General features: G+C 35.6%; 1 protein-coding gene across 2 annotated transcripts; it reads right to left on the bottom strand.

Annotated features, from left to right (window-relative positions):
• Positions 1-226: 226 nt before the first annotated feature.
• Positions 227-13173, bottom strand: LOC143582655 (MADS-box protein AGL24-like). Of its 2 annotated transcripts, none has more exons than XM_077065175.1 (8): positions 13083-13173; positions 12679-12871; positions 2539-2620; positions 2373-2437; positions 2177-2276; positions 1403-1444; positions 726-886; positions 227-439 (listed from the first exon to the last, which is right to left on the bottom strand). In XM_077065175.1, the coding sequence occupies exons 2-8, from the start codon at positions 12858-12860 to the stop codon at positions 424-426; spliced, it is 648 nt and encodes a 215-aa protein (XP_076921290.1). In that variant the 5' UTR covers positions 12861-12871; positions 13083-13173; the 3' UTR covers positions 227-423. The 2 variants fall into 2 exon arrangements, with proteins under 2 accessions (XP_076921290.1, XP_076921289.1); XM_077065174.1 differs by having other exon boundaries at positions 12679-12868; positions 13083-13127.
• Between the last annotated feature and the right edge of the window lie 10000 nt (positions 13174-23173).

Raw genomic sequence — 23173 nt, 5'->3', positions numbered from 1 at the left:
CGTCATTAGGATTGGCGGATTTAGGCTCTATATTAAAGCCCATTTATGCCAAAAATTCCATCACAGCTATAAAATATGTACTTTCAAATTAGAAATCAGTAAATCGAAATTGGTACGTACCTTCAGCATGACACACATTATTGTAACTAGTTTTTTTTGGCAGGAGACGAACAAGAATCACTATATAGTAAGCAATTGGATAAATAACCATACGTAATATATCATCATCATAAGTTGATAACTCAAGTTGCCAAGTCTTTGTTTTGGTTTCAAATGAAAAAGATACATATATAACGAGACAATACTCTTAAAACTAAAGCCAATACATCACTTCTTATTCCTTTAAAACACCACCACAGCCACCACTTCTTATTCCTTTCAAACACCACCATCATGTCATCTTCCACCATGGTTTGCTCTTTTTTAGTTGAAGGGTAACCTGATCATACATGCATAATATAATTATAAATTAACAAAAGGTGCATATAAACTATAAAATGCATGTTTTTTTCTACCATTGATGGTTTTTACTTTTTACTATTAAAGAAAGGAGTATCACCGATGGAACCCAATTAAACCGAAGATATCCTATTACTAAGTTTACCGATGGAATTCCGTGGGTAACTCCTTTACTGAGGATTAGCTACGGATAATTGACCATTGGTGATACTCCTTTATTAAAACAAAAGTAATTAGAAAAATGGACGTGTAACGATAGAGCTTACCCTAGCTTAAGAGATGTATCAGAGCAATCATCTTCCGGAAGAGGCCCACTGTTGCTACTACATATCACAGAATCTGATGATTGTCCTTGATCTTCGATGTTCGTTACCAAGTTATCGCACTCGTCTCGTGGCCTCTTGCCATTTGAATTCAAATTTATCAGCTACAAATCATATAACTAACCATTAATACAGGAGTCTAGCTTTTGTCAAGAAACCAAAAACCCTATGTATAAAAATACAAAATTTTCAATAAATACCTTGAAAATGTTAACAATTTATAAAGTCAAAACTTTAATTCTACAAATTCTTTTACAGTATCAAAAAGCAATTATTTGGAACAAACAAAAAACTTACAAGTACCACTCATACAAACTATTGGCGGGGTCTAAAGGTTAGAATGAAGGCAAACCTTTCCTCTATCAAGTATAAACTATAAAGGCTTTCCCGATCTTAGAACGAGTTCTATGATCATAATTAGCTATGATCATTGTTTTGAGAAAAATCAAGATTTAACCCAAAATCCTAATAAATTTTCATAGTTTTCAAATCACTTGTATAATTAGTATTTGTAATGTTCTTACCTAAAACATTTAAGAAACATGTCGGTTTTCAACTAATTAACGTACTCAATAGAATCTAATATCCAATTGTTGGTATAACAAGTTAAAAGAAACAACCTTTTGCTCAAGACTCGTTATCAGCTTTGCAATCCGTTCATCCTGAAAAAGAACAATATCAACAAAGCAAATCATTTTATTGCATATGGTTAGGCCATGGGGTATACTTTAACAACTCTTAACTTCATATAAGCACTATGTCACTCATTTTTCTCCTTTTCACTCAATCTCACCCAAAGAAAATGGTTTAATCCATTTAACTCAATCTCACTCCTATTAATTTTTAATTTAATATATTGTTCTTTGCCTTTTAATCCTTGAAGAGCATAATCCATCGCTTTTTTTAACAAATTTAACACAAGTGGGGAGTGATTTAATCTATATTTAAAATGCCATGTCATCTTAATTTATGTTGGGCGTTAGAATATACCAATAGGCCTTATATTATAAAATCAAAGTTATTATTGCAATTTACAACTAATTAATCTCTTAGCTAAATGCACACGCCAACCTTAATCGGTCAATATGATATTTTATCGTAAGTTGACCATTACTGTAAATCAAAGGTATTACACAATTTCTTTTCTTGATATTAACCCTTTTTTAGTGTATAGGTGTTTGGGATTGCTTCTTAAAATTGCTTTTTGCTTTTTGGAGATGCATAATGTCCAAAATGCCTCTCCAAAAGCACCTAAAAGCACCAATTTGATGCTTTTAGGTGCTTTTGGAGGGGCATTTTGGACATTTTGCCTCTCCAAAAAGCAAAAAACAATTTTAAGAAGCAATCCCAAACACCCTAGAACAAAAATATAAAAGAATCTAAAAACTTAAAACCTTTGTTCGACGCACACGATGGAGCCCTCCTTCGAGCAAGGTCTCCAAACGTTGAAGCTCCTCTAGAGTTAGTCCTTGAAGGTCCTCCCCGCGTAACTGACTGTTTTTCGTGATAAAATAAATACATATACATTTGGCTATAGTGTTTCACTTTGTGTAATTATGTACTCGTTCTTGTAGATAGATAGAATATTACCTCATTTCTCGATTTTTGTCAAGCAACTCTTTGCCCATCCTTGTTGTTTCATCACTTTCCTGGAGCTACAGGCATCGAAAATCATGTTTATTGTGACAGCTGACGACTTGTCGAGAAGCACAACATAAATAAGTTGGTTAATTAGTTAAAGATCAAGGGATGTAACCTGCAGATCGAGTGAAGGTTCGTCAACTTTATCGGCTTTGTTACTTGAATGCAGTTTATATTTTCCGAGTAACTCTTGCATGCTTCACCACACAAACATGTAATATTAGAATTAACATTCTTAAAGAGAGTTATGTAACTTAAACCGTTGTTTGTTAACAAAAGTAAAATGTGATTGTATATACAAAGTGATCATAAATATTCTTCTCTAGTTATTATTTTTAATTTTAATGAAGCAAAACTATGAACACAATGTGGTTATAATGAAAATCATTTGCTCCACACACTCATTGTTTTTTTTAATCTTACAAGAAACCTCGGAGGTGTGTAGTGGTAAGCACCTGAATCTCCTCTCATACACACGTTTCAGGTTTGAATCTTGCTGTGGTTTTCTACCATAACCTCTTAAAGGCATATACCAAGCACAAACTGTTATTACATGATCCCATTGGTTATTTTTTTAACGGAAAACTAACATACTCCTATATATAAACTGGCAATGCCTACAACATACTCATTGTTTTTGTCATTCTAACAAGAAACTCCTAGGTGTGTAGTGGTAAGCACCTGATCAATCTCCTCTAGTACAACTTTTCAGGTTTAAATCTTGCGATGGTTTTCTACCCTCTTAAACTAGGCGCAAACTGTTATTACCTAATCTCGTTGGTTATATTTTTTAACGACAAACTAACATACTCCTATAAACCACCAATGCTTGCAACTTGTAGGATTTGAGCCTTCCACCTCTAGCATAGAGGGGAAGCACCTTACGGCCACACCATGTCCTTTGGAGACACATGATCCCGTTGGATGGTAGGGTATTGATGAGGTCCCATGAAAGTCACAATGAGTTCTTGTAAAAAGTATCGCATTTTGCATATATCATTTCATTTTGATTAAAATATATAATGGTGATTATGAAACATTGAATAGCAAGCTACCCTAAAAAGGCTAATCTTTGCCCAATAAGTATGGAAAGTTAATCTTAATCAGTTTACATAAAGAAAGGCTTAAACCGTTAAACAGTTTAAAAGCCAGGTTTAATTTATTTGTTAGGTTTATTGACTTGTTTAAATTACCAGATTTTATAAGTTTTGAGTCATGGTAGGTTAAGGTTAAAGGTCTAGCTTAAATGGAAGAAGGCGGTGGTGCTGATGTTTTATGAGTATTTGAGTTGATAATAAAAGGGTTGTGAGGTTTCCACAAAAATAGAGTCAATATGTTTTATGAGTCTTTTGAGTATTTGAGTTGATAATTCATTTTGATTATTAAGCCATAAGTTGGTAAATTTAGGAGACCAATATTGATAAGTCAACATTGATAAGTCAGTTAGAGTTAGGGGTGTTCATCGGGTCAATCCGATCGAGTTTCGGGTTAATCTGGTCGGGTTTTCTTTAAAAAATATCTAACCCGTAACCCGACCCTATTAAGGTTCGGGTTGGTCGGGTTCGGGTTATTCGGGTTAATCGGGTCGGGTTAATCGGATTGACCATGCTATTTTATAATTTTAAATTGATTTTTGTGTTTGTAACTTGTAGGCTGCAAAATTTCTCGTTCCACATAATTTTCAATTTCTTTACAAGTAGTTACGTTATAATTACATATAGGCATTTCCATGTTCGTTCATTTAACTTCAAACGAACACGAACATTTAATCAAACAAATATGTATGTTAACGTTCGTTGGTTAAAAAATAAGCATGTTCATGGTCATTTATGTTCATTTATTAAAAATCTAAACAAATAGCTCACGAACATAAACATAATTTAACGAAGATAAACGAACATGAAGGAACATATATATACATACATTAATAAACACAAACATACATAAACGGACATAAATGAGTGCATTTTAATAGACATAAACAAACAAATATAAAACACATTAGGGTGATACAATTTCTTAATGCAAATAATAATTAACAATTTTCTATTAATATGTAAGCGAACATGAACGAACGTAACAAACTTAAATGAACGATCCTAAATGAACATTCACGAACATAGATGAATGAGTGAAACATGTGTTCATGTTTGTTCGTTTACACAACATAAATGAACTTTTCACCGAACTGTTCATGAACAAGCAGAATAATTAACTTCTCTATAAAACTTACATTGTTGACTTTTTAGTGCTTATTTCACCTTTTCACCATCGTATTTGAAGTTAAGTATCACCAATAATCGGGTTATTCGGGTTAACCAGAAACCCGACTTTTTTCCAAAAATGAACCCGAAACCCGACCTGATCAACAATTCAGGTTAACCCGAATAACCCGATTAATACTTTTTGACCCTATTGACCCGACCCTAATTATCTTATTCGGCTTCGGTCGGGTCGGTTTAATCGGGTTCGGGTATTTTGGACACCCCTAGTTAGAGTTAGTTATGTTTCATAATTACAATAGGTTTCTTGAATGCATTGTAAGTTAAATTGCCAATGCCTTGGCTAGCAAGTAAGTGTTAGTTTATATAAACCAAGTAATGATTAGACATTATATAAGATGGAACTGAGTTAAGGTTTCATAAGCGGTTGTAGAGACCTTTTTAAGTTGCATTTCCACTATAATATACAGAGAGTTATTCAATAATAAGTTTTTGTGTGCTTGGTTTTTGTAAGTTATACCAATATGTCCTTAAATTGGTATCAGATCGGTTAAGCTCTTGATGTTTATCGATCAAAGTCGTGATTTATAAAGAGGAGATCGAAGACATCGGTCAAAGCTATGACCGGTAAGGAGGGGTCAATATTTGGAGGATCTGTGATCGAGAATAAAGTTCGAAAATTTTAAAGTGTACGTCAATCAAAGTTGTGATTAAGCAGGAACATCTAATATCGCTCAAAGTCGTGATTGAGAAAGGAGGTTCAATCAAGTTTGATCGAATTTGCCACCAGGGTTTTTGACTTTTTGACTGGTGATCAAGACTCATATACAATGGTCGTTCAAAGCCTTAATCAAATAGATTAGGGGAGATCAAAGCGTGATCGGAATCTCGAAGGCAGATCAATATCGAACAGAAGAAGTTCAATTTCAGCCAAGTTCAGGTTGGTTTGCCCAGGTCGAAAGATCCAATTACACGTTTGCTTACCAAGAAGATCAAGGAAAACCAATGTTTGCTTGATTTAATGACCATAATCGTAGCCAGAAGTGGATATGTAAGTTTAAACAACTAAGGGATTGGTCGAGAACAAGGTCAAAGAGTGGCTCGAGTTCGAGATAGCCAAAAGACACATCTATGAAACAAGAGGAGTTCCTAGACGTCAAGATAGAGATGATGAGGATTAATATGGTTGCGAAAGCCACGATGCTCAAGACTCAAAATAGATGAATCAAAGGAGACAAGTATAGAGACAAAGATCCTCCTATTTCGACTCAGAAACTAAGAGGTGATTGTTGCAATTTCGGACTCCAAGTCATAACTCAGTAAGCTTGAGTGACCACCAATATTGATAATTCGATCATAGTTGGTCATGTCTTGCTATAATTGAAGTTATTGCTAAAGCCAATGCCGAGCACCTATTGATTCAGAACATCAAGAACTATTGTTACAACTGACAGTGATACTACAACCTCTTATCGTGGTTGCACCAATAACAGCCGCTGCCAGCCCACCTCACCATCAACTATGCAGAAAAGACGAGCGCTACGCTAGCTCCTATCCATATCTTGCTATCTATGCTTAACGAGCCACACCACTCAATGGAAATCTTTCTTATGCTTTCCAAACTCAATTTAATGTGAACCAAAACACCCTAGACCGGAAAACCGACTCCAGAGCCATGGCGCATAAGCTTCGCTCATCCGAAGGTCATGATGACTCCTATGCCTATTCAGGGTATTTTTATCTCACATTTGGTAAGGGACGATCTCTTCCTGTTTATCAAATCGGTAACACCACATGTAATAACACAATCCCATTAAAAATGTACGTGTCCCGCATTGCACAAATAAAACTACTCTCTATTAGCATGTTCACAAATGATTCACCCATTGTTTTATTTTCTAATCATTATCAAGGTCACAAATCTCTTATTGCTGCTCTTGTGGTTCCTCACCCTCATGCATCGTTTGATAAATTGCATAATTGATTAGAACCTGTCTTGTTTGATATCATTTATGTTTTAAATAAACTTAGACACGTATTTGTTACATCTTTATTGCTCAAACCGAAATTGTGTTCATCGTGTCAATTATCTAAAGTAAATCGTTTACTGAAAATATCAAACGATCATTACATGTGTTCGACTTAATTCATTGTGATCTTTGGGGTCCCGCACCAGTTTCATCTACAGATGGCTAATTATATTATGTTATATTTGTGGATGATTACTAACGTTTCACTTGGTTTTACCCCATTAAAAGTCAAGTCTGATTTTAATGGTAAGCTTTGTTCAAAATCAATTTTTCTTGTAATGCCAAAGCTTTTCTAAGTGTGGAACCGAGTTTATAAGCAATCGGGTTTAAAATTGTTTTCAACAACGTGGCATTTATCATAGACTTTCATGCCCACAACATCGCCATATAACCGAAACAGGTTAGCCATGATGTTCAATTCTCATACACCCGCAAAGCTATGGCTTGGCGCTTTTATCTTCGCCACGTACATTATTAATCGTCTCCCGAAACCGCTTCTTAACAATAAATCTCCTCTGAACTTCTTTAAACAACCTCTTTCGTATGCGAGCTTTCGAGTGTTTGGATGTCGTGTTTTCGCATACCTCCTGAACTAAACCAAACGCAAACTTCTCTCTCGAAGTGCATCGTGCATTTTTATAGGTTTTAGCCCAAAATAATATGGCCACTTACGCCTAGACTCCACTACCTCACGAGTCTATGTCACTCGTCTTGCCAAATTTGTGTAGACGGTTTTCCCTTCTTGGTGTCGTTTCAGCTGTAGATGAAGTGATTTTTTTTCCAGTTTCGATGATTCTATTCTTTCTCTCGATCCTCAGCCTATTTCCAGTTTTCCATCATTAAACTCATCCGGATGTACTAACCATACACATTCCAAAATTTATATTTTTCCAGACCCTCAAAATAGCCCAACTCCAAGTACAAACATTCCTCAAGCCCAAATCCCAACTCCAAACACAAACTTTCCTCAACCTCAAAACACCACATCCTTGCCAAACCGACAATCCAGCCAACACAACATAAACTCATCTAAGACCATCCCAACGCCACCGAATTCCCCCACCCTGTCCCAACCTACTTTCACATCTTCACAAAATGATCAGCCTCAATAAACCATCTCGCTCCACCAAATGAATACGAGATCCAGTCGACAATTTTAAAACCAAAACACTTCGTCGACTTAACTGGTTTTACTTGAAACCATCTCCATAATGCATTGTTCATTATTCATGATCCCAAAGGATTCAAAACGCATCAAAGAAACCTAATCGGATATCGGCTACGAATGACGAGCTAGCTGCCTTGCACAACACATGGTTCTCGCACGTCCTACTCAAATGTTTTTGGTTCAAAATAGATGTATAAAATTTAATACAAAGCCGATGGTACTCTTGGTCATTACAAATCTCCCTTAGTTAGGGCTGTGCAACGGTTCAGAACCGCGAGAACCAAACCAGATTCGAAACTTGTAACATCCCGAAATTTCTAGAATAATATTTAATATACTATATTGTGTTGGGTGAAATAACTGAGTTAGTGGATCAATAACAATAAGATTAGATGTTATGAGATGGGCTTGTATTGGGTAGTAGACTTGGGTTAATAAGGAAAGGGGAAAAGACCATGGGCCTAAACCCATGATCCATAATATATAAACCATGTTCCTTCCTTAATTCATTCATTTCACATATTCCATACACCACCCAAAACACACACTTAAGCTTTCTCTTCATTTTCTCTCTTTCCCTTAGCCGAACCAAGGTGGAAACCAAGAATCGACCCGAGGTAATGATAGTGTGATATTGTATGGACCCAAAATCGCTAGATTTAGTCGCGAAACGACGATCCGACACCCTTAAACCGTTAAAGTCACGAGATCTGGGTGGAATCGGGTGTAAACCGATCATAAGATGAGTTTAGGGGTCACCCTAGCTCAGATCTGGATCGAACGGGACGAAAAACGGTGAAAAATAACTGAAATCTCGTTTTTCTTGGATGTTATGAATGGATGTCTGTCGATGCGTGAAAGATCTTCGGATATTGCACGTGTAGGCAGGGAAAGTAACTTTTGTCGGTGAGTGAACGATATTCGGATATTACACGTACTGCCAATGGGAATGATCCCCAAGTGGTTATTAGTGTGTGTAAATGTTATGATGTAGCTTGTTTATTATGTAAATGGTGTAATGATAGAAAGTGTGTTGTAGACAGGTAGAGGTAGAGTGTGATAGAAGTGGCAAGGGTCTAGTAAGGGTGTTAGTGGCATGACGATAGTACGTGGTAAGGTAAGCCTATACGTGTCTTCGTTATTAAAGTGACATAACGTGAGTGCGTGATAGGGTAAGCCTATACGTGCCTTCGTTATTAAAGTGGCATAACGTGAGTACGTGGGAGGGCAAGCCTCTATGTGCTTCCGTAAACAAGTGGCTAAGACGTAAGGGGCAGTTAAGTGGTTAAGCGGTAAGGTGAACAGGTTAGACAGTGAACTACGTATCTTCGGATATGTATATAATGCATGTAATGGTTGTATGGTAGGTTGCTTGATTAACTAGAACTCACTCAGCATAGCTAACTTTTAGTATGCACGCAGGTGAGCATATTAAAGAGTTTGCATGAGGATGACACATGGCATGGATTGAGTGGCTGGCATCTGAAGATGGAAGAAATGATGTTTTAAATGTGATGTACTATGTTACGTTTTTAAAGTCAAGTTGTATATTTTGTAATGAATGATTGAAGTTATCGTTTCCGCGAAAGGTTTTAATTAACTCTGATTTGTAGAACTATGTTTATGAGTAAATCCGACGTTAATGTAAGGCTACCAGGTTCGGGGCCTTACAAAACTGGAACTGAAATAAAAAATGGCTAAAAAATAAAACCGGAACCTATTATAATAAATCGGTTCAATTCCAAAACCAATAAAGTCAATTCTCGCTAATCGGTTTGTGTCAGAACGAATTCAATCGTTTATTTATAATTGGGTTATGCAAAACTTTACAGATAGCAAAATAATTGTATGTCTTCTTTCACGACAAAATTAATTGGTGTGTACCACGTTACGATTTTTATTTGTTATTTCATTGATCATGTTACAAACCAATACACTTATTGTATTGCATGTTTCATTTATACATAATTGTTCATGAACTATTTGACTTGCTTGCAATGTGTTTATCGCTTTTGGTGGAAGAGACTTATACGTATACTCATGGTGGAAGGGTCCAGCGGGACGTGCATGTGCTGCCTAGTTTTTCAACTTATGTTGTAACACACAGTTGCTCTCATTCCCCTAGTAAATCGACTCTCGTCAAAAGAACAGAATGATTATTATTTGTTATTTCATTTACATTATGGTCAAGTGATTTCATACTTGACAAGTGAATTGTGACCAATTCACACACACACATTCAAACTTATGAATCCTCACCAATATTATTCTTGACAAATGTTATTATTTTAACGTCCTACAGGTTGATACGATGATGTGAATGACGGAGATAATTAGTTGGACCTTTAGGGCATCTACAAAAAGTGTTATGTTTTATTTCGACATAGTTTTATGTGGGATTATTATCGTGTACTTGTGACTGTTTGGAATTTAATAAATATATATTGTCACTTTCATGTAGTATTACGAGCAATGAACAATCTACTACCGTCCCACTGTATAATCCACCTAAAGTCGGGTGTCACGAGCCGTCTTTATTAGTTGTCGCAAGCGATTAAAAAACCCTCTATATATAGTCAAATAAGGGAGTATCCGGTACTTGATTTAGATCCCACATTTGCGCAAAGTCCGAGGAGGAGCCGGATCGTTTCACGATCTGATATACGCAACTTTAACCTACACTTTTTTCAGTAGGTTGTTTCCCATGGCTTAAACCCACGACCTTAAGGTTACAAACAGGGCCCATGACAATTGTTTTCTAGACGATGTATGCTAGTATACCCGGATCAATATTTTCTCGCATAGTAATGTTTCTTACATAATAAAGCCATACATGTAAGACAAGCCAAGGAAATGACCATGATACAACGCTAAGATACAAGTAATGACTTGAAGTTGAACCAATTCGTGTTTAACATTAACAACCTTCTGTGATTCTGACATTTTTCAAAAGAGAATTACTTGCTTCCTTAAACATAACTCAAACTTCAAGCTAGATACACCATACGCATCTAAATTGAAGAGCATATATATAACCTAACTTAATAATTGCTCTAGTTTTATTAAGTGACCATTGAACAATTTGTATTATTGACGTGGGTCATATTATCTTTTAAGTTTTAATGGTGGGAATAATTACTTCCAGATATACTAAAATAAGAAAGCAAAATATCATATATAGACACATTAATGTCACCTTATATATTCTCCGTAAGAAGATTCACATGTCTAGTCGATTACCATCAGACATAAAGTTTTGTTAGTGGCAACTAATATGGTCTTCAAAGATTTTCTTGATTTTATTGTCTCAACTATCTAGAAATATGCAGCAATGAGTGATTTTAAATATATATTTTAGTACACTGCTATTAAAGGCTTCTAGGCTAGTGATATCAAGATGTACACACGTTGACACGTAGTGGTTTTTTTCTTCATGAAGTTGAGGGTTCGAGCATCATGGATAAATTTGATTGCACGTCTGCGATTCTTGAAATAATCATACAAATAATAATATTATTATTATTATTATTACAATTAAGTATATTTTATGAGTATTAAGAAAAAATATAGATTTTTGTTAATTGTTAAAAATGATCAATTATCTTGACTTTTTATATAAGCGTGTCTGTTGCTGTAAAGTGTTAATTACATTTATAGTTTCCTTAGAAAAATGATTGTGTCAAATAGTAAATGTGACAATAAATTGTATATATTCTTATTTGTAATTATGAACTAAAATTATTCCTTTACAAACATAGCTAGTACTTACAATCATGGTTGTAAAAGTCGCTAGACGGACCCTAGGTGATCGACTAGGGAGTTGAGTGTACTCGGAGTACTCAGGGAGTACTCGGAAATGGTAATTATAAAGAAAATTAATTTTTAGATATTATATATACGTCAAATATTAAAAGTTTACTAATATTTATAACAAAATAAGTGAATAACAATGTAAATAAGATAAATACATTTTTTAATACTAAATTATTCAAAATTTTTCTAATCATTTGTTAAAAAATGATATTCTTTTTTTAATATTATAAAAATATGACGTATGTTTTATTTTTTAAGTCAAAATTGGCCCAAGTTGACCGATTGGATGCGATTTTGACTGAAGTCGACCACCTTTGATCAATCCTTAATAACTAGACGGAATTATAGAAACTCCCTTCGACACCATACCTTGTAGTGAGTACTCGGGGAGTACTCGGCCTTATAGACCTACTTTTACAACATTGCTTACAATATTCAGAAAACTCATTTTGCATCTCCAAAACAAGACAATGTTTGCCCACAACCCAAATGAAGTTTAGTTCCTATAAGTTCGAAGAAGTTTAAAATCAGTTTATCTAAATTCACTTTCATATGGTTACATCAGTAGTTCTTGATATCATTAAATGGAAATATTTTCTTGAATATTAATAGCAACAAAGCAATATTAATTTAAGTTTAATCATAAAATCAATGTGTGTTTTACTTCACTTTCAAGTGCACACAAACCCCTAAATCTCTAAATCAGTTTAATGACAATCTTTATTTTAGATTAACATTGAGATTCCATGAATCAAAACACAAATCTAGGGGTTTTCCGATTCAAAAAGAAGCAGCGAACAACTTGTTGCCAGTTTACCTTTGAAGTAATACTACTTACTTATTTATAATTTTAATGACCTTTATTTCAGATTAATATTGAGATCGCATGAATCAAAACACAAATCTAGGTATGTGTAATAACTTTCCATAAGTAGTAACTTTGAACAGACAAAAAAGGTAATATAGGGTTTAATATAGCACACACACATACAAGAAAAATAAAACACACACACACACAGTACCTGGAGCTAGCATACTCAAACAGTTTTCCAGTGGCCGAAAAGATGATCAAACCAACCTCGGCGTCACAAAGGACAGCGAGTTCTTCAGCTTTCTTCAAAAGCCCTCTTCTTCTCTTTGAGAAAGTCACTTGTCTCGCACTAATATTATCAATCCTTCTTATCTTTATCTTCTCTCTCGCCATTGATAACCCTACTGCAACAAACAAGAACAAAAAGTCACTAACATTGATATGAAATCAAACCCACATGATAAATATTGTTGCTTTATGCAAGATTTGAAATTTTAGATCTAAACAATAACAACCCACATCAAATGTTGGGTTGATCTTGATGAATATGCAATAATGCAAGAGAAAGTAGAAGTTTTTAGGGCAGAAGATAAGGGTTTTGGTGATGCTTTTTACCTTTTTCTGGAAGGAAAAAGATGGATTCAATTTTGGGTTGGTTTCTTGGAGAAAAGAGAGATGAATGTACCCGGAAGCAAAGAGCCAATAAAAGAAGAAAGAGAAATTAAAAAGTAGTGTGTTGTGTGTGTGGGGTTCCAAGAAAAGAAAGCCACAGACTTCCTCTAAATAGCAAAACTAATCCTGTTTAACTTCAACCACTAATTAACCACATTTGCCAAAAGAATATATTATACTTATGGAATATGAATGTAGCTACGTGTACCTAATATTTGCAAAATATGATCGAATATTTAGGAACTACAATTTTACAGCATTCGTATTTAAACCATCAAATTTTATAAGTGGTGTTTTTATAATTTAAAAAGTAGTTTAAAATGTTATGAGTGAAAAAGAGAAAATACAATAATTTTTTTATATTTAAAAGATTATTGTTTACTCTCTATAATTTTTTTAATATATTTGTTAAAAGGGGTTGTGAGTGAAAATAGAGAGATAAATAGTAATGATAAATGTATAAAATAATATTATTTAAATGAAAAGAATAAAGAAAATGTATTGTCTTTTAGTTAAATGTTGGATTTAGAGATGGTGAAGGGGATGCGAATGCTCTTATTCAAATGTTAAAGTTAAATTTTTTAAATCGTCATATAAAAATGTATGTTGAGTTATTCTACAAAGGCTAACAAAAATGAGAAGTGTGATAATACATAATTAATTGACATGCGTCAAATAAAGAAGGGAAAAAATGTATAAAAGTAATAGTACATTTATCTCTCCACATTTCAGTCACATGTCATTCCCCTCATCATTTTAAAATCTTTATAACTTTTTATATGATATTTTTAAAAAGAAATCACCATAATAATAAACGTTTTTTATCTTTAATATGAGTATCACTGTGTTATATAAAAATAATAATTATGTATTATATTTTTTTCGTCACTGTGTCTTTCAAGTCATCATTTTGTTTTTTAAAATGTTAATAACACTGTTGTGTAATAATAATACGTAAATATAATGATAAAATAGCAATAAATTATCTTATAATAAAACAATGATGAATACATGTTACACAATAACATGAAACGTAAAACATAATGATAAATACATATAACACATGACAAAATGGTGAATACATAAAACACAATCACCTTAAACATAAAACACAATGAAAACTACATATTACACAATGACATGAACGTAAAATGAACTTAATACTCTTTTTCTCAAATTATGTGAATGCCACATGTCAATCCCAAATAAAAGACAATAAACGTATTACACAATGACTAAAACAAAATGATGAGCATAAAGACACAATGACAAACAAAAGGATACAATGACTTAATCTTTGTTTTAATATTTATCTTTAATATGAGTACCAATTTATAAAACAATGACTAAAATCTATAAGACAATGCATAGAAAACTCAATTAAAAACACAATGAACAACCAATAACACAATATAAAAAGCTCACTAATTTCTTTTTTATTTTTATATAACAATATGTACTCATATTATACATAAAAACGCCTTTTATTATGGTGAATTTTTTAAAAAAGAATATTGTATGAAAAAATTATGAATGTTTTAAAATGATTAGGTAATTAACATGTGTTTTGCATGTGAAGAGAAAAATTCTATAAAAGTGGATTATTACCTTTATGTCATTTCCATCAATTTTTCTCTTAAATTAATCTTTACCCTTAAATTTCATCTCATCATTCTTAGGGCGGACGGGGCGGTGTGTGGTGGCCTCCCCGTCAAGCGTGATGAGCTAGCCCACACCGCCGCCGCTCCCATGGTCACACGCAAATAGGAAGTTTGCGTGATGGCCATCACGCTTGGTGGGGGTGATTTCCAAGAAGAAATAGCCGTTGGGGGGGGGGGTCAATGTAGCCGTTGGAATTGAAAAATAAAAAAAAAAACTTTAAAACCAAACACAATAAAAACATTATAAATATATCTTCAAAACATACACAAATCCAACTCAAATCCAACTCAAAATCTTCTATTACACACACCATTTTTAACATATCAAATGGAGGGTTCTAAGAAACGTGGGTCGGGTTCAAAGAAAACCCAAACCCGACCAAAGGTTCGACAAAATCTAGGCGAACCGACGAGATTTCACTTACAAGACGAACCCGACACAAACCAACCTTCCGAACAACAACCTTATTATCCCCAACCTTTTCAACCGTCCCAAAACCAACAACGTTATTATCAACCGTCCCAAAACCAATCGTATCAAAACCAATCTTTTATACCCCCTTTTTCTACCCAAAATTACCCAAATAATGCTTTTCAAAATTTTGGATCTCAACCGTCTCAACCGTCTCAAATGTTTGGCTCTCAACCATCTCAAATGTTTGGCTCTCAACCGTCCCAAATGTTCGTCGATCCCCTAGACAATAACTATGTTATACATCAATTTGCAAGTGTTTTTCGTCACGATGTGCAAACTTTGGATGAAGATGAATCCGAGGATGAGGAGCAGCATCAACGAGGTGCTCGGCGTTGGTTGGCCGATGAGGAGGTCGCCTTGACCAAGGCTTATTTACATTGCTCCGAATAAAAAAAAACGCTCAAACCAACAAAAAAAAAAGACGCGTTATGGAAACGTATTAAAGAACATTTCTCGCAACTTCCCGGCGCAACCGAACGAAACAAGGATCAAATGATTAGCAAGTGGGGAGATTTGAATCGAAAAATGTCAAAATTTAATGCTTGTTACGTCCAAGAGGTAACTATTTTAGTTTATTTATTTTATAATCTAGTACTTTATTTTTACAATTTGTTATAAATATATTTTTTCTAAATGTTTTGTAGTCCCGAACTCCACAAAGCGGAGCGAGCGAGGCGACTTGATAACGAACGCTTTGCGCGAATATGTCTCAGTTTACAAATGTAAGGATTTTCCCCACTTGGATGCGTGGCAGATTGCGAGACGTCACGCGAAGTGGGTACCGATTCCGTTGGTCGATTTGAACGGACCAAAGGCTCCAAGGAAGAAAGGATCTTGTTCAAAAAGATCAAAAACTTCCGAGTCCGGGGACTATACGACGTCTACCGGCGGCTTGTCATGCAACATGCCGAACATGAACTTGAACGAAGAACCCGAAGACAATCCCAACGAAGACATACCCACACCCACACGGCCGAATCGCAAGAAATGTGGGGAACCATCAAGACTTGGAAAGGAAGCGGTGGCCGAAAACTTCGCCGAATACAAGTCGGCTAGGATGGGGGAAATAGCCGAGAAGAAGGAGTTTAGGAATGAGGCTCATATGTTAAAAATGAAACGTCAGGAGATGTATATCAACCATTTGAATGAAAACAAAAAAACGCCGATCTAACTTTCCTCCTACAACCACACGACCATCTTGATGAACCCTTTAAATCGCTCCTACTTCAACGAAAACGCGAGATATGCGACAAGTGGGGTTGGGAAGGGCCGTAGGTTTTTTTTTTTTGTCGATTTTTTAATTTAGTTGTCTTTGTTTAATGTAATCTTGTTTTATTTTTTAGTTAATGTAAAATATTGTTTTTTTTTATTTAATTTAGTATTTATTAAAAAAACCATCACGCACCATCACACCACACTACCACCCCTAGTAAAAAACCATCACCTGTGATGGATTTGGGGTTGGTGATGTGATGAGTGATCACACCACATCCACCACCCCTCCCCCCTTATTTTTGTTATCCTTTTATATTTTAACTTTATTTCTCACAATGTAATTTTGAATTAGTAAAAAAGAAGGAAAACCTATGCGTGGAATGAAAGTTTGTCATTAATTATTTCTGTAAAAATTACATTGTGAGAAATAAACTTGGATACATATATATATATAGGGGAAGGTTCATGTATATTTTAGTCTTAACATGAGAACGTAGAAAATAATAATAATTTATAAAAAAATGATAACGTAAGAAACAATTCCAACTACAATATCAATCTACATAAACAATGATTTATAATAACAAATAAAAAAACCTAAAAATTACAACAAAATAAACAAAATCAATAACAAAATAATAACAACATATACCAAAAAATACTTATAACAGCAAAAGGAAAAATCTAATAATAACAACAAAACATAAATCAGCAAATACTTATAATGTCTTATAATCGAAATTTAGCAAATACGAACAAAAAATAACAGCAAACACCTATGAAAATAAACCTAATGATAACAATAAATTGATTCTCACTGTTTTCATGTTAAGAATAAAATGTATTTGATCCTGTTTCTGTATATATACGAGAATTCAAAGGGACAGAAAACTATTTTTTTGAAAAGAAAACTAAAGAACTTATAATAACAAAATATTTTAAACTTTTTTTTAAGTATTTTTAATTTTTTTCTTTCATCCTTCTTAGATATTATTATTTTTCATCCACAAAAAATCAAGCGCGATATTACATATAATGCATATATGCAATACATCACTTTTGTTATATTATGTAGGTCCTTTGGACGGATCAAACAACAAACAACTAGTGTTCTTAAATCAATCTCAACACTAGCTAGTGGAAATCACTAGTGCATTATTAGAAGCTTGAGAGAAGGTTGAGAGAGAAAAGATAGTTGGTAGATATTTACAACTAGTGTTCTCGGATCTTGTTTGGGTTTATTATTACCCAATTAAGAAGGTTGAGAGAGAGAAGAGAGTTGGTAAGTGAATAAGATTTTCAAAAGGTTGCTTTGTGCAGGAGTATGCTTCACCTTACATAGGTGAGAGCATATCATGCACTCTTTCATTAGATCGGCCAAAGTGGGCTTTGTTTACATATGGGCCAAGCCCGAAATATTTTAGAAGGAACTAACCAACAAGCTAACTAGTATACAACATTTATAGAATGAGTAAATACAAAAGACTAATATACAAAATAGGGCCCTACAATCTCCCTCTAGTCTTTAGTATTTAATCTGTCAGCTCTTGTCTTCAGTCGGTTTCATACTCGAAGCCGTCTTCGCAATTGTATAGTTGATTATCAACAAGATAGTGTACGAACTTGTTGAACTTCTCAACGGTTCAACGGTTCCGAGTGGTGAGTTGTACAGCTTCAGGAGGTCTTCTTTGCTGAGCGCTACAAGCTCATGCTCGTCAAAGAAGTGGAGGTGATGCATATCTTTGCAATGTATTATCACCTCTCCTGTGGTGTTGTCAAATTCCTAGCAGAAGAAATGCTCAAACAAGTTGGGGAGGAATGGTTTGCCATGGTATATTGTAATCCCCTCATTGTGAGTATTGCATCGCCACATCTTTTTCTTCTTTCCAGTGGCGGGATTGATCTCTGTCGGATGAAGAAATGCCTTACCCTTGTTGAGCTTGAAATCCGGGTAATCCTTCTTCCACCACTTACTCAGGAACCTGTTGAACCATCCCTTGAGCTCCTTCTCCGTTGCATAGTGGCTCACTATTCTTCTGAAATAGTTCATGCCGAGCTCAGATAGAGTATGCATGTCAGTGATATTCATGTAAATAAGATATTTGTTGGCTCGACGAACTGCCCATGTCTCGCTGCTCGGATGCCACTTGTAGTCGACAATCAGAGAATCGTCCAAGCAGGGATAATTTCGATCCCGAGTGCTTGCCCTGTTGCTGATGAAGTATTTCTTGTTCTTTCGTCTTCTCGTGGCTTGAGACGATTCAGTAGTGCCAGCAGCAGCAGTAGTGATATGAGATTGAGCAGGGAGAGCCACCACTGTCTCATCACGAGCGGGAGTGTCTGGATTCGGAGAGTAATTGATTCCGTCAACATCTTTATTGCCTTGTTCCATGGCTTCTTGAACAATGAAGTTGGTACATGCAAAAGAACAAACATTAAAGACTGAGGAGATCTCAGCCTCCAGTGCAGCATCCGCTTCTCTCACTTTTCTTGCTTCACTTGGCGAGTCTTGTGGTTCACTCGCCTTATTTCCACCAGTGGCCCCGTCACCGCCACTTTCATCATCGCCATCACCGCCGTCATTACACGGTTAATTGAAGCTATCATGAGGATGCTCATCATCACTTTCATCATCACCATCAGACTCATCATCATCCGGCTTAAACTACTTGCTCTTGTACAGCAGGAGCAATCACTTTTGCAACTGAAGTAGCTACAACAAGTGCAGAAGTCATGGCGCTGACCTGACTGGTACTAGCAGCAGTAGTACCAACGAATTCCGTGCTCACAATCGTTCCAACCACCGTGATTGGTTCATCACCAACACGACTACCACTCGCTCCTTTCTTTGACGATCCAAAGATAATCCCATCAAGACTATTTTGATCTCCAACCCTTTTAGCATCAGCAATGAGATTTGCAAGAGCATATCTTTTCTTCTTGTTTTGCTCAGTTTATTACTCTCCCATTTGTACCCATCCCTTGAAAGTTTCCATCAGGCGCTTTTTCAACTGCTCAACGTCGTCATCAATATGCCCACGTTCCTTGAAGAACGGGACTCACCTTCTAACAAACTCACTAGTGACTCAAGAGTCTCAAGCTCGATCATCATTTTGTCAACAGTTGATTCTAACTCCCTCCCTAGATTTTGAGCAAAGTTGGAGGTTGAAGGAAGATCAGTTTCAAGGTGTGAGACCCTTGATTGGAGTCTGACAATATCATCATGGTGTCCCGCATTCATCAAAGAATCTTCACTCAGCAATTGTTGTTGATTGTCCACCTGCTTTTGCAGGTTTTCAATCCAGAGCCTTTGACTCTCAATCAAAGCTCGATATACTTCTCTATCTTGTTCCAACCGAGCAACCCGAGTTGTAAGCGCGTCTCTTTATTTCACCATTGTTGGTCTCTCACGAACTTGATAAATAAATTCTCCCGCTTCACCCTATGCTCGTTTGATTCTTCCAGTGCTCTAATCCTATCGAGGACAGGATCCCGAAACACTGGAGATCTCCTTGATTTACCACTTAACAAGGGTGTGGCTGATATGATTGGGCTTTTGGTTGTGGAGGGAGTTGTGATTGAAAATTTTGGTTGTATGGTAGTTTGGGTAGGCATGGTTATGGTTTGATTAGGTAAAGATGTGGTTATGGTTAAGGATAGGATAATGGGTTGGGTTGAGGTTGGTATGGTTTGGGAGTGGATTGATAATGTGAATGTGGATGTCCAAAAAGATGTACCTTTAACTCGTGAGGTGAATTGATATGTTGGTGAGCTAAAGGGTGAGGTGGTCCTAAGGGGTGATAGTGTTTGTTGTATGGGTTCGGTCTCGGCTTGGGTGGTGGATATGAGAAGGTTTTCTAAGATGGATGGCATGGGTTCATCTAGTTTAGATGGTGAGGTTTTGAGAGGTGTGATAGGTTCATCTACAAGTGTCCTAGATGATGTTTTTTGGACTTGGTTTTGGTTTTGGTTTTGGTTTTGGTTTTGGGGACTTGTATTTGTTTGGCCTTAAGCTTTTCAATTGTGTAGGCTAAGGTGGTGGGTGAGGCTTAGTGTGGGTCAGCTAGTGTGGTTGGTGGTGGTGTGATTGGTAGTGGTTGTGTCAATAATGTGGAAACCGAAGGAAAGATTACCTTCACCAAAGTTGGCATCTTTGAAGATGTAAACTTCTTGGAATCTTTCATCTTCTTCAAACGCTTCAGAGGGCGTTCGAGCTTTTATTTTGCTTCCTCAACAGGCTTTTTAGACGACTCACCAACATAAGATTTCCTGACATTCTTCTTCTTCTTCTTCTTCTTCTTCTCCTTATCGTGACGCTTCTTCGTCCTATGTTTACCCTCACATAAAACTGAGGGTCACTGTCCTCACTTTCTGCATCATCATCACCACTCTGACCGTCGTCATCATCATCTCCACTATACCCTTCTTCCTCTTCTGTCTCCTCACTATCAGGTTCGGTCTCAGTAAAATTGACCAAACTTTGCATCGGGCTTCTGACCTTGATAATTATAACTGCTTCTCCCCACTGGCTCCAACATAGCCTTGAATACGGTTTGTCTCACCATCTTCACATGATGAGGCTCAGATGGCTCGACAACGTTTTCTTCATCATCAACTTCTTCTGAATATACCGGTCTTGGAATATTCTTGAGTATATCATCCAGGACCAGTTGCACGAAACAATGATACATTCTCCAGGTTTTCTTCGTGTGTACATTTGATTGCATGCTCTTGAAGAAACTTACAATGTTATCAAAACCTCTTTCAAGACATGATTTGCAGCAACGTTTCGTTGTCGGGTTTTACGTCCCGAGTAATTTCACTAACTATTCATGATTTATTTTAATATTTTTTAACGGAATGATTAGTATCTTGGAAGAATTTAGGGTGGTTCCCAAATCCATTCCACATTTCTAACCATTTTTCATCACGTTTTCACACTCACTTTCATTCACGTCAACGTTACGTCATTTCATCCCACAATCATCCCAATCCATCGGTAAACCCTTACAACAATCCTTAAGCTATCACAATCATTTTAACTAAATTAAGTAAATTTTTCAAATTAAAGACATAACAATAATATAATTAAAAGTAGCATTCTACTAATTAAAAAAAAAACACAAGAATTTAAAAAATGTAAATAAAAAAAGCAATAAGAAAATCACGCTTCGATCGTTCAGACGATTGGCTCGGTATCGACATGTCACCCATTTCCGAAACGAGACTCCATTTTATAACTTGGACTCTAAATATTGTTTGAAGATTTGGACCAGATGTTATTGAAGATTTAAACAAATAATATGGAGTCTAAATATTTTGGGCCAACCTAGATAAATTTTACATATTAAAAAAACCTTAAATATTAACCACCACCTATGCGTCCCTGCTCCATCACCATGGAACCACCACCACCATGTCCCAACACCTTCAAGTTATGTTATTTAAATGAAAAACAAAAAAAGAAGAAAGAATCAGGATGTGCAGTTGGGAATACAAAGACCTTCGGCTTCTTTGTCGGTACCACCAAACACGGGGCAGTGTTCCCGCACCTTCCGAGTATCATCGAATGGGTCATGAGTATGGTTGCTCACGAGCAGAGCCGAACCAAGCGAAGGGTTGCTCATTGCTTGGCTCGTTTACAACCGAACCGAACCGAACAGCTGAAATTCGAACCGAGCGAAACCCTAAACGAGCCAAAATCGAATCGAGCATTTTTCGATCGAAGATTGAGCGATTTCGAGCATTATTTATTTCTTTTTCACTTTAAAATTTTTAATAAAAAACAAATTTGAAGGTTGTAAATGATATATTTTATGAATAAATTAGTAGTGTTTAGACAAACGTGTAATTAATTGTAAATTTTTATTATAAAAAAAGTTTGAAGTAGGATATAATGATCATGTAAACAAACTTCTAGCATTATAAAAACTTAAAACGAACAAATAAAACTATAAAATTGACGGAATATTAACAATTTTAAGGGGTAAAAATAATTGTAAACTTATATTTATGTGTTTTGTCTATATATTTATATATTTGTTCATATATAATTATAAATAAAATATATTAAAAATATTCTAGCCGAACCGAACCAGGCAGACCTTTGCTCGTTACTTGGCTCGTTTACAAACTGAACCGAGCAGAGCGGCTTGTATTCAATCGAGCGAAGAAACGAGCGAGCATTTTCCGAACAATTTCTGAGCGAGCGACGAGCGGTTTGGACGGCCTAGTCCTGAGCCCATTCCGTTCACTTTTTAAAAAATTTTTAAAGTAAATTAAAGTACCCTTTAATTGCTATAACGGCTATGGGACCTGGTCAACCTAATATTTCGCTAACAAAACTCTTTCAGCACGTGGTCAAAGAATGGGAGTGGCTAGTGGAAGAATGGCGAGAAAATAGGACCAGTTGTTATTTATCTTTTTTTGTATATAACCGAGTTTATGATCAGCTAGGGCACACTCTTATCATTTCGCACACAGAGAACTCTCTCTAAGAAACACTCACATAGCTTTCGTTGTAATTCTGATCATATTCTCCAAAACCTTGTATTCTCTTTTTTTATATTAATATAGTGGTGATAGACAATTGTTATCACCCGGGATTTTTATGTCGGCGATCCTCAAGGGCTTTTCCTCGAAACAAATCCTTGTGTTTGTGTTTGCAACCTATTCATAATCGT

This window comes from Bidens hawaiensis, unplaced genomic scaffold (genome assembly GCF_021521415.1).
Source record: "Bidens hawaiensis isolate Kalapana, Puna unplaced genomic scaffold, B.hawaiensis_p1.1 tig00031832_1, whole genome shotgun sequence".
Lineage (NCBI taxonomy): Eukaryota > Viridiplantae > Streptophyta > Magnoliopsida > Asterales > Asteraceae > Bidens > Bidens hawaiensis.
This window is presented reverse-complemented; position numbering and strand designations above follow the sequence as displayed.

Coding starts and splice junctions, on each gene's coding strand:
- LOC143582655 (XM_077065175.1), bottom strand. CDS start 12,860: ATGGCGAGAGAGAAGATAAAGATAAGAAGGATTGATAATATTAGTGCG. Junction 2,621..12,678: donor TTTGAGTATGCTAGCTCCAG/GTACTGTGTGTG, acceptor TGTGTGGTGAAG/CATGCAAGAGTTACTCGGAA. Junction 1,445..2,176: donor ATCGTGTGCGTCGAACAAAG/GTTTTAAGTTTT, acceptor GTTCTTTTTCAG/GATGAACGGATTGCAAAGCT.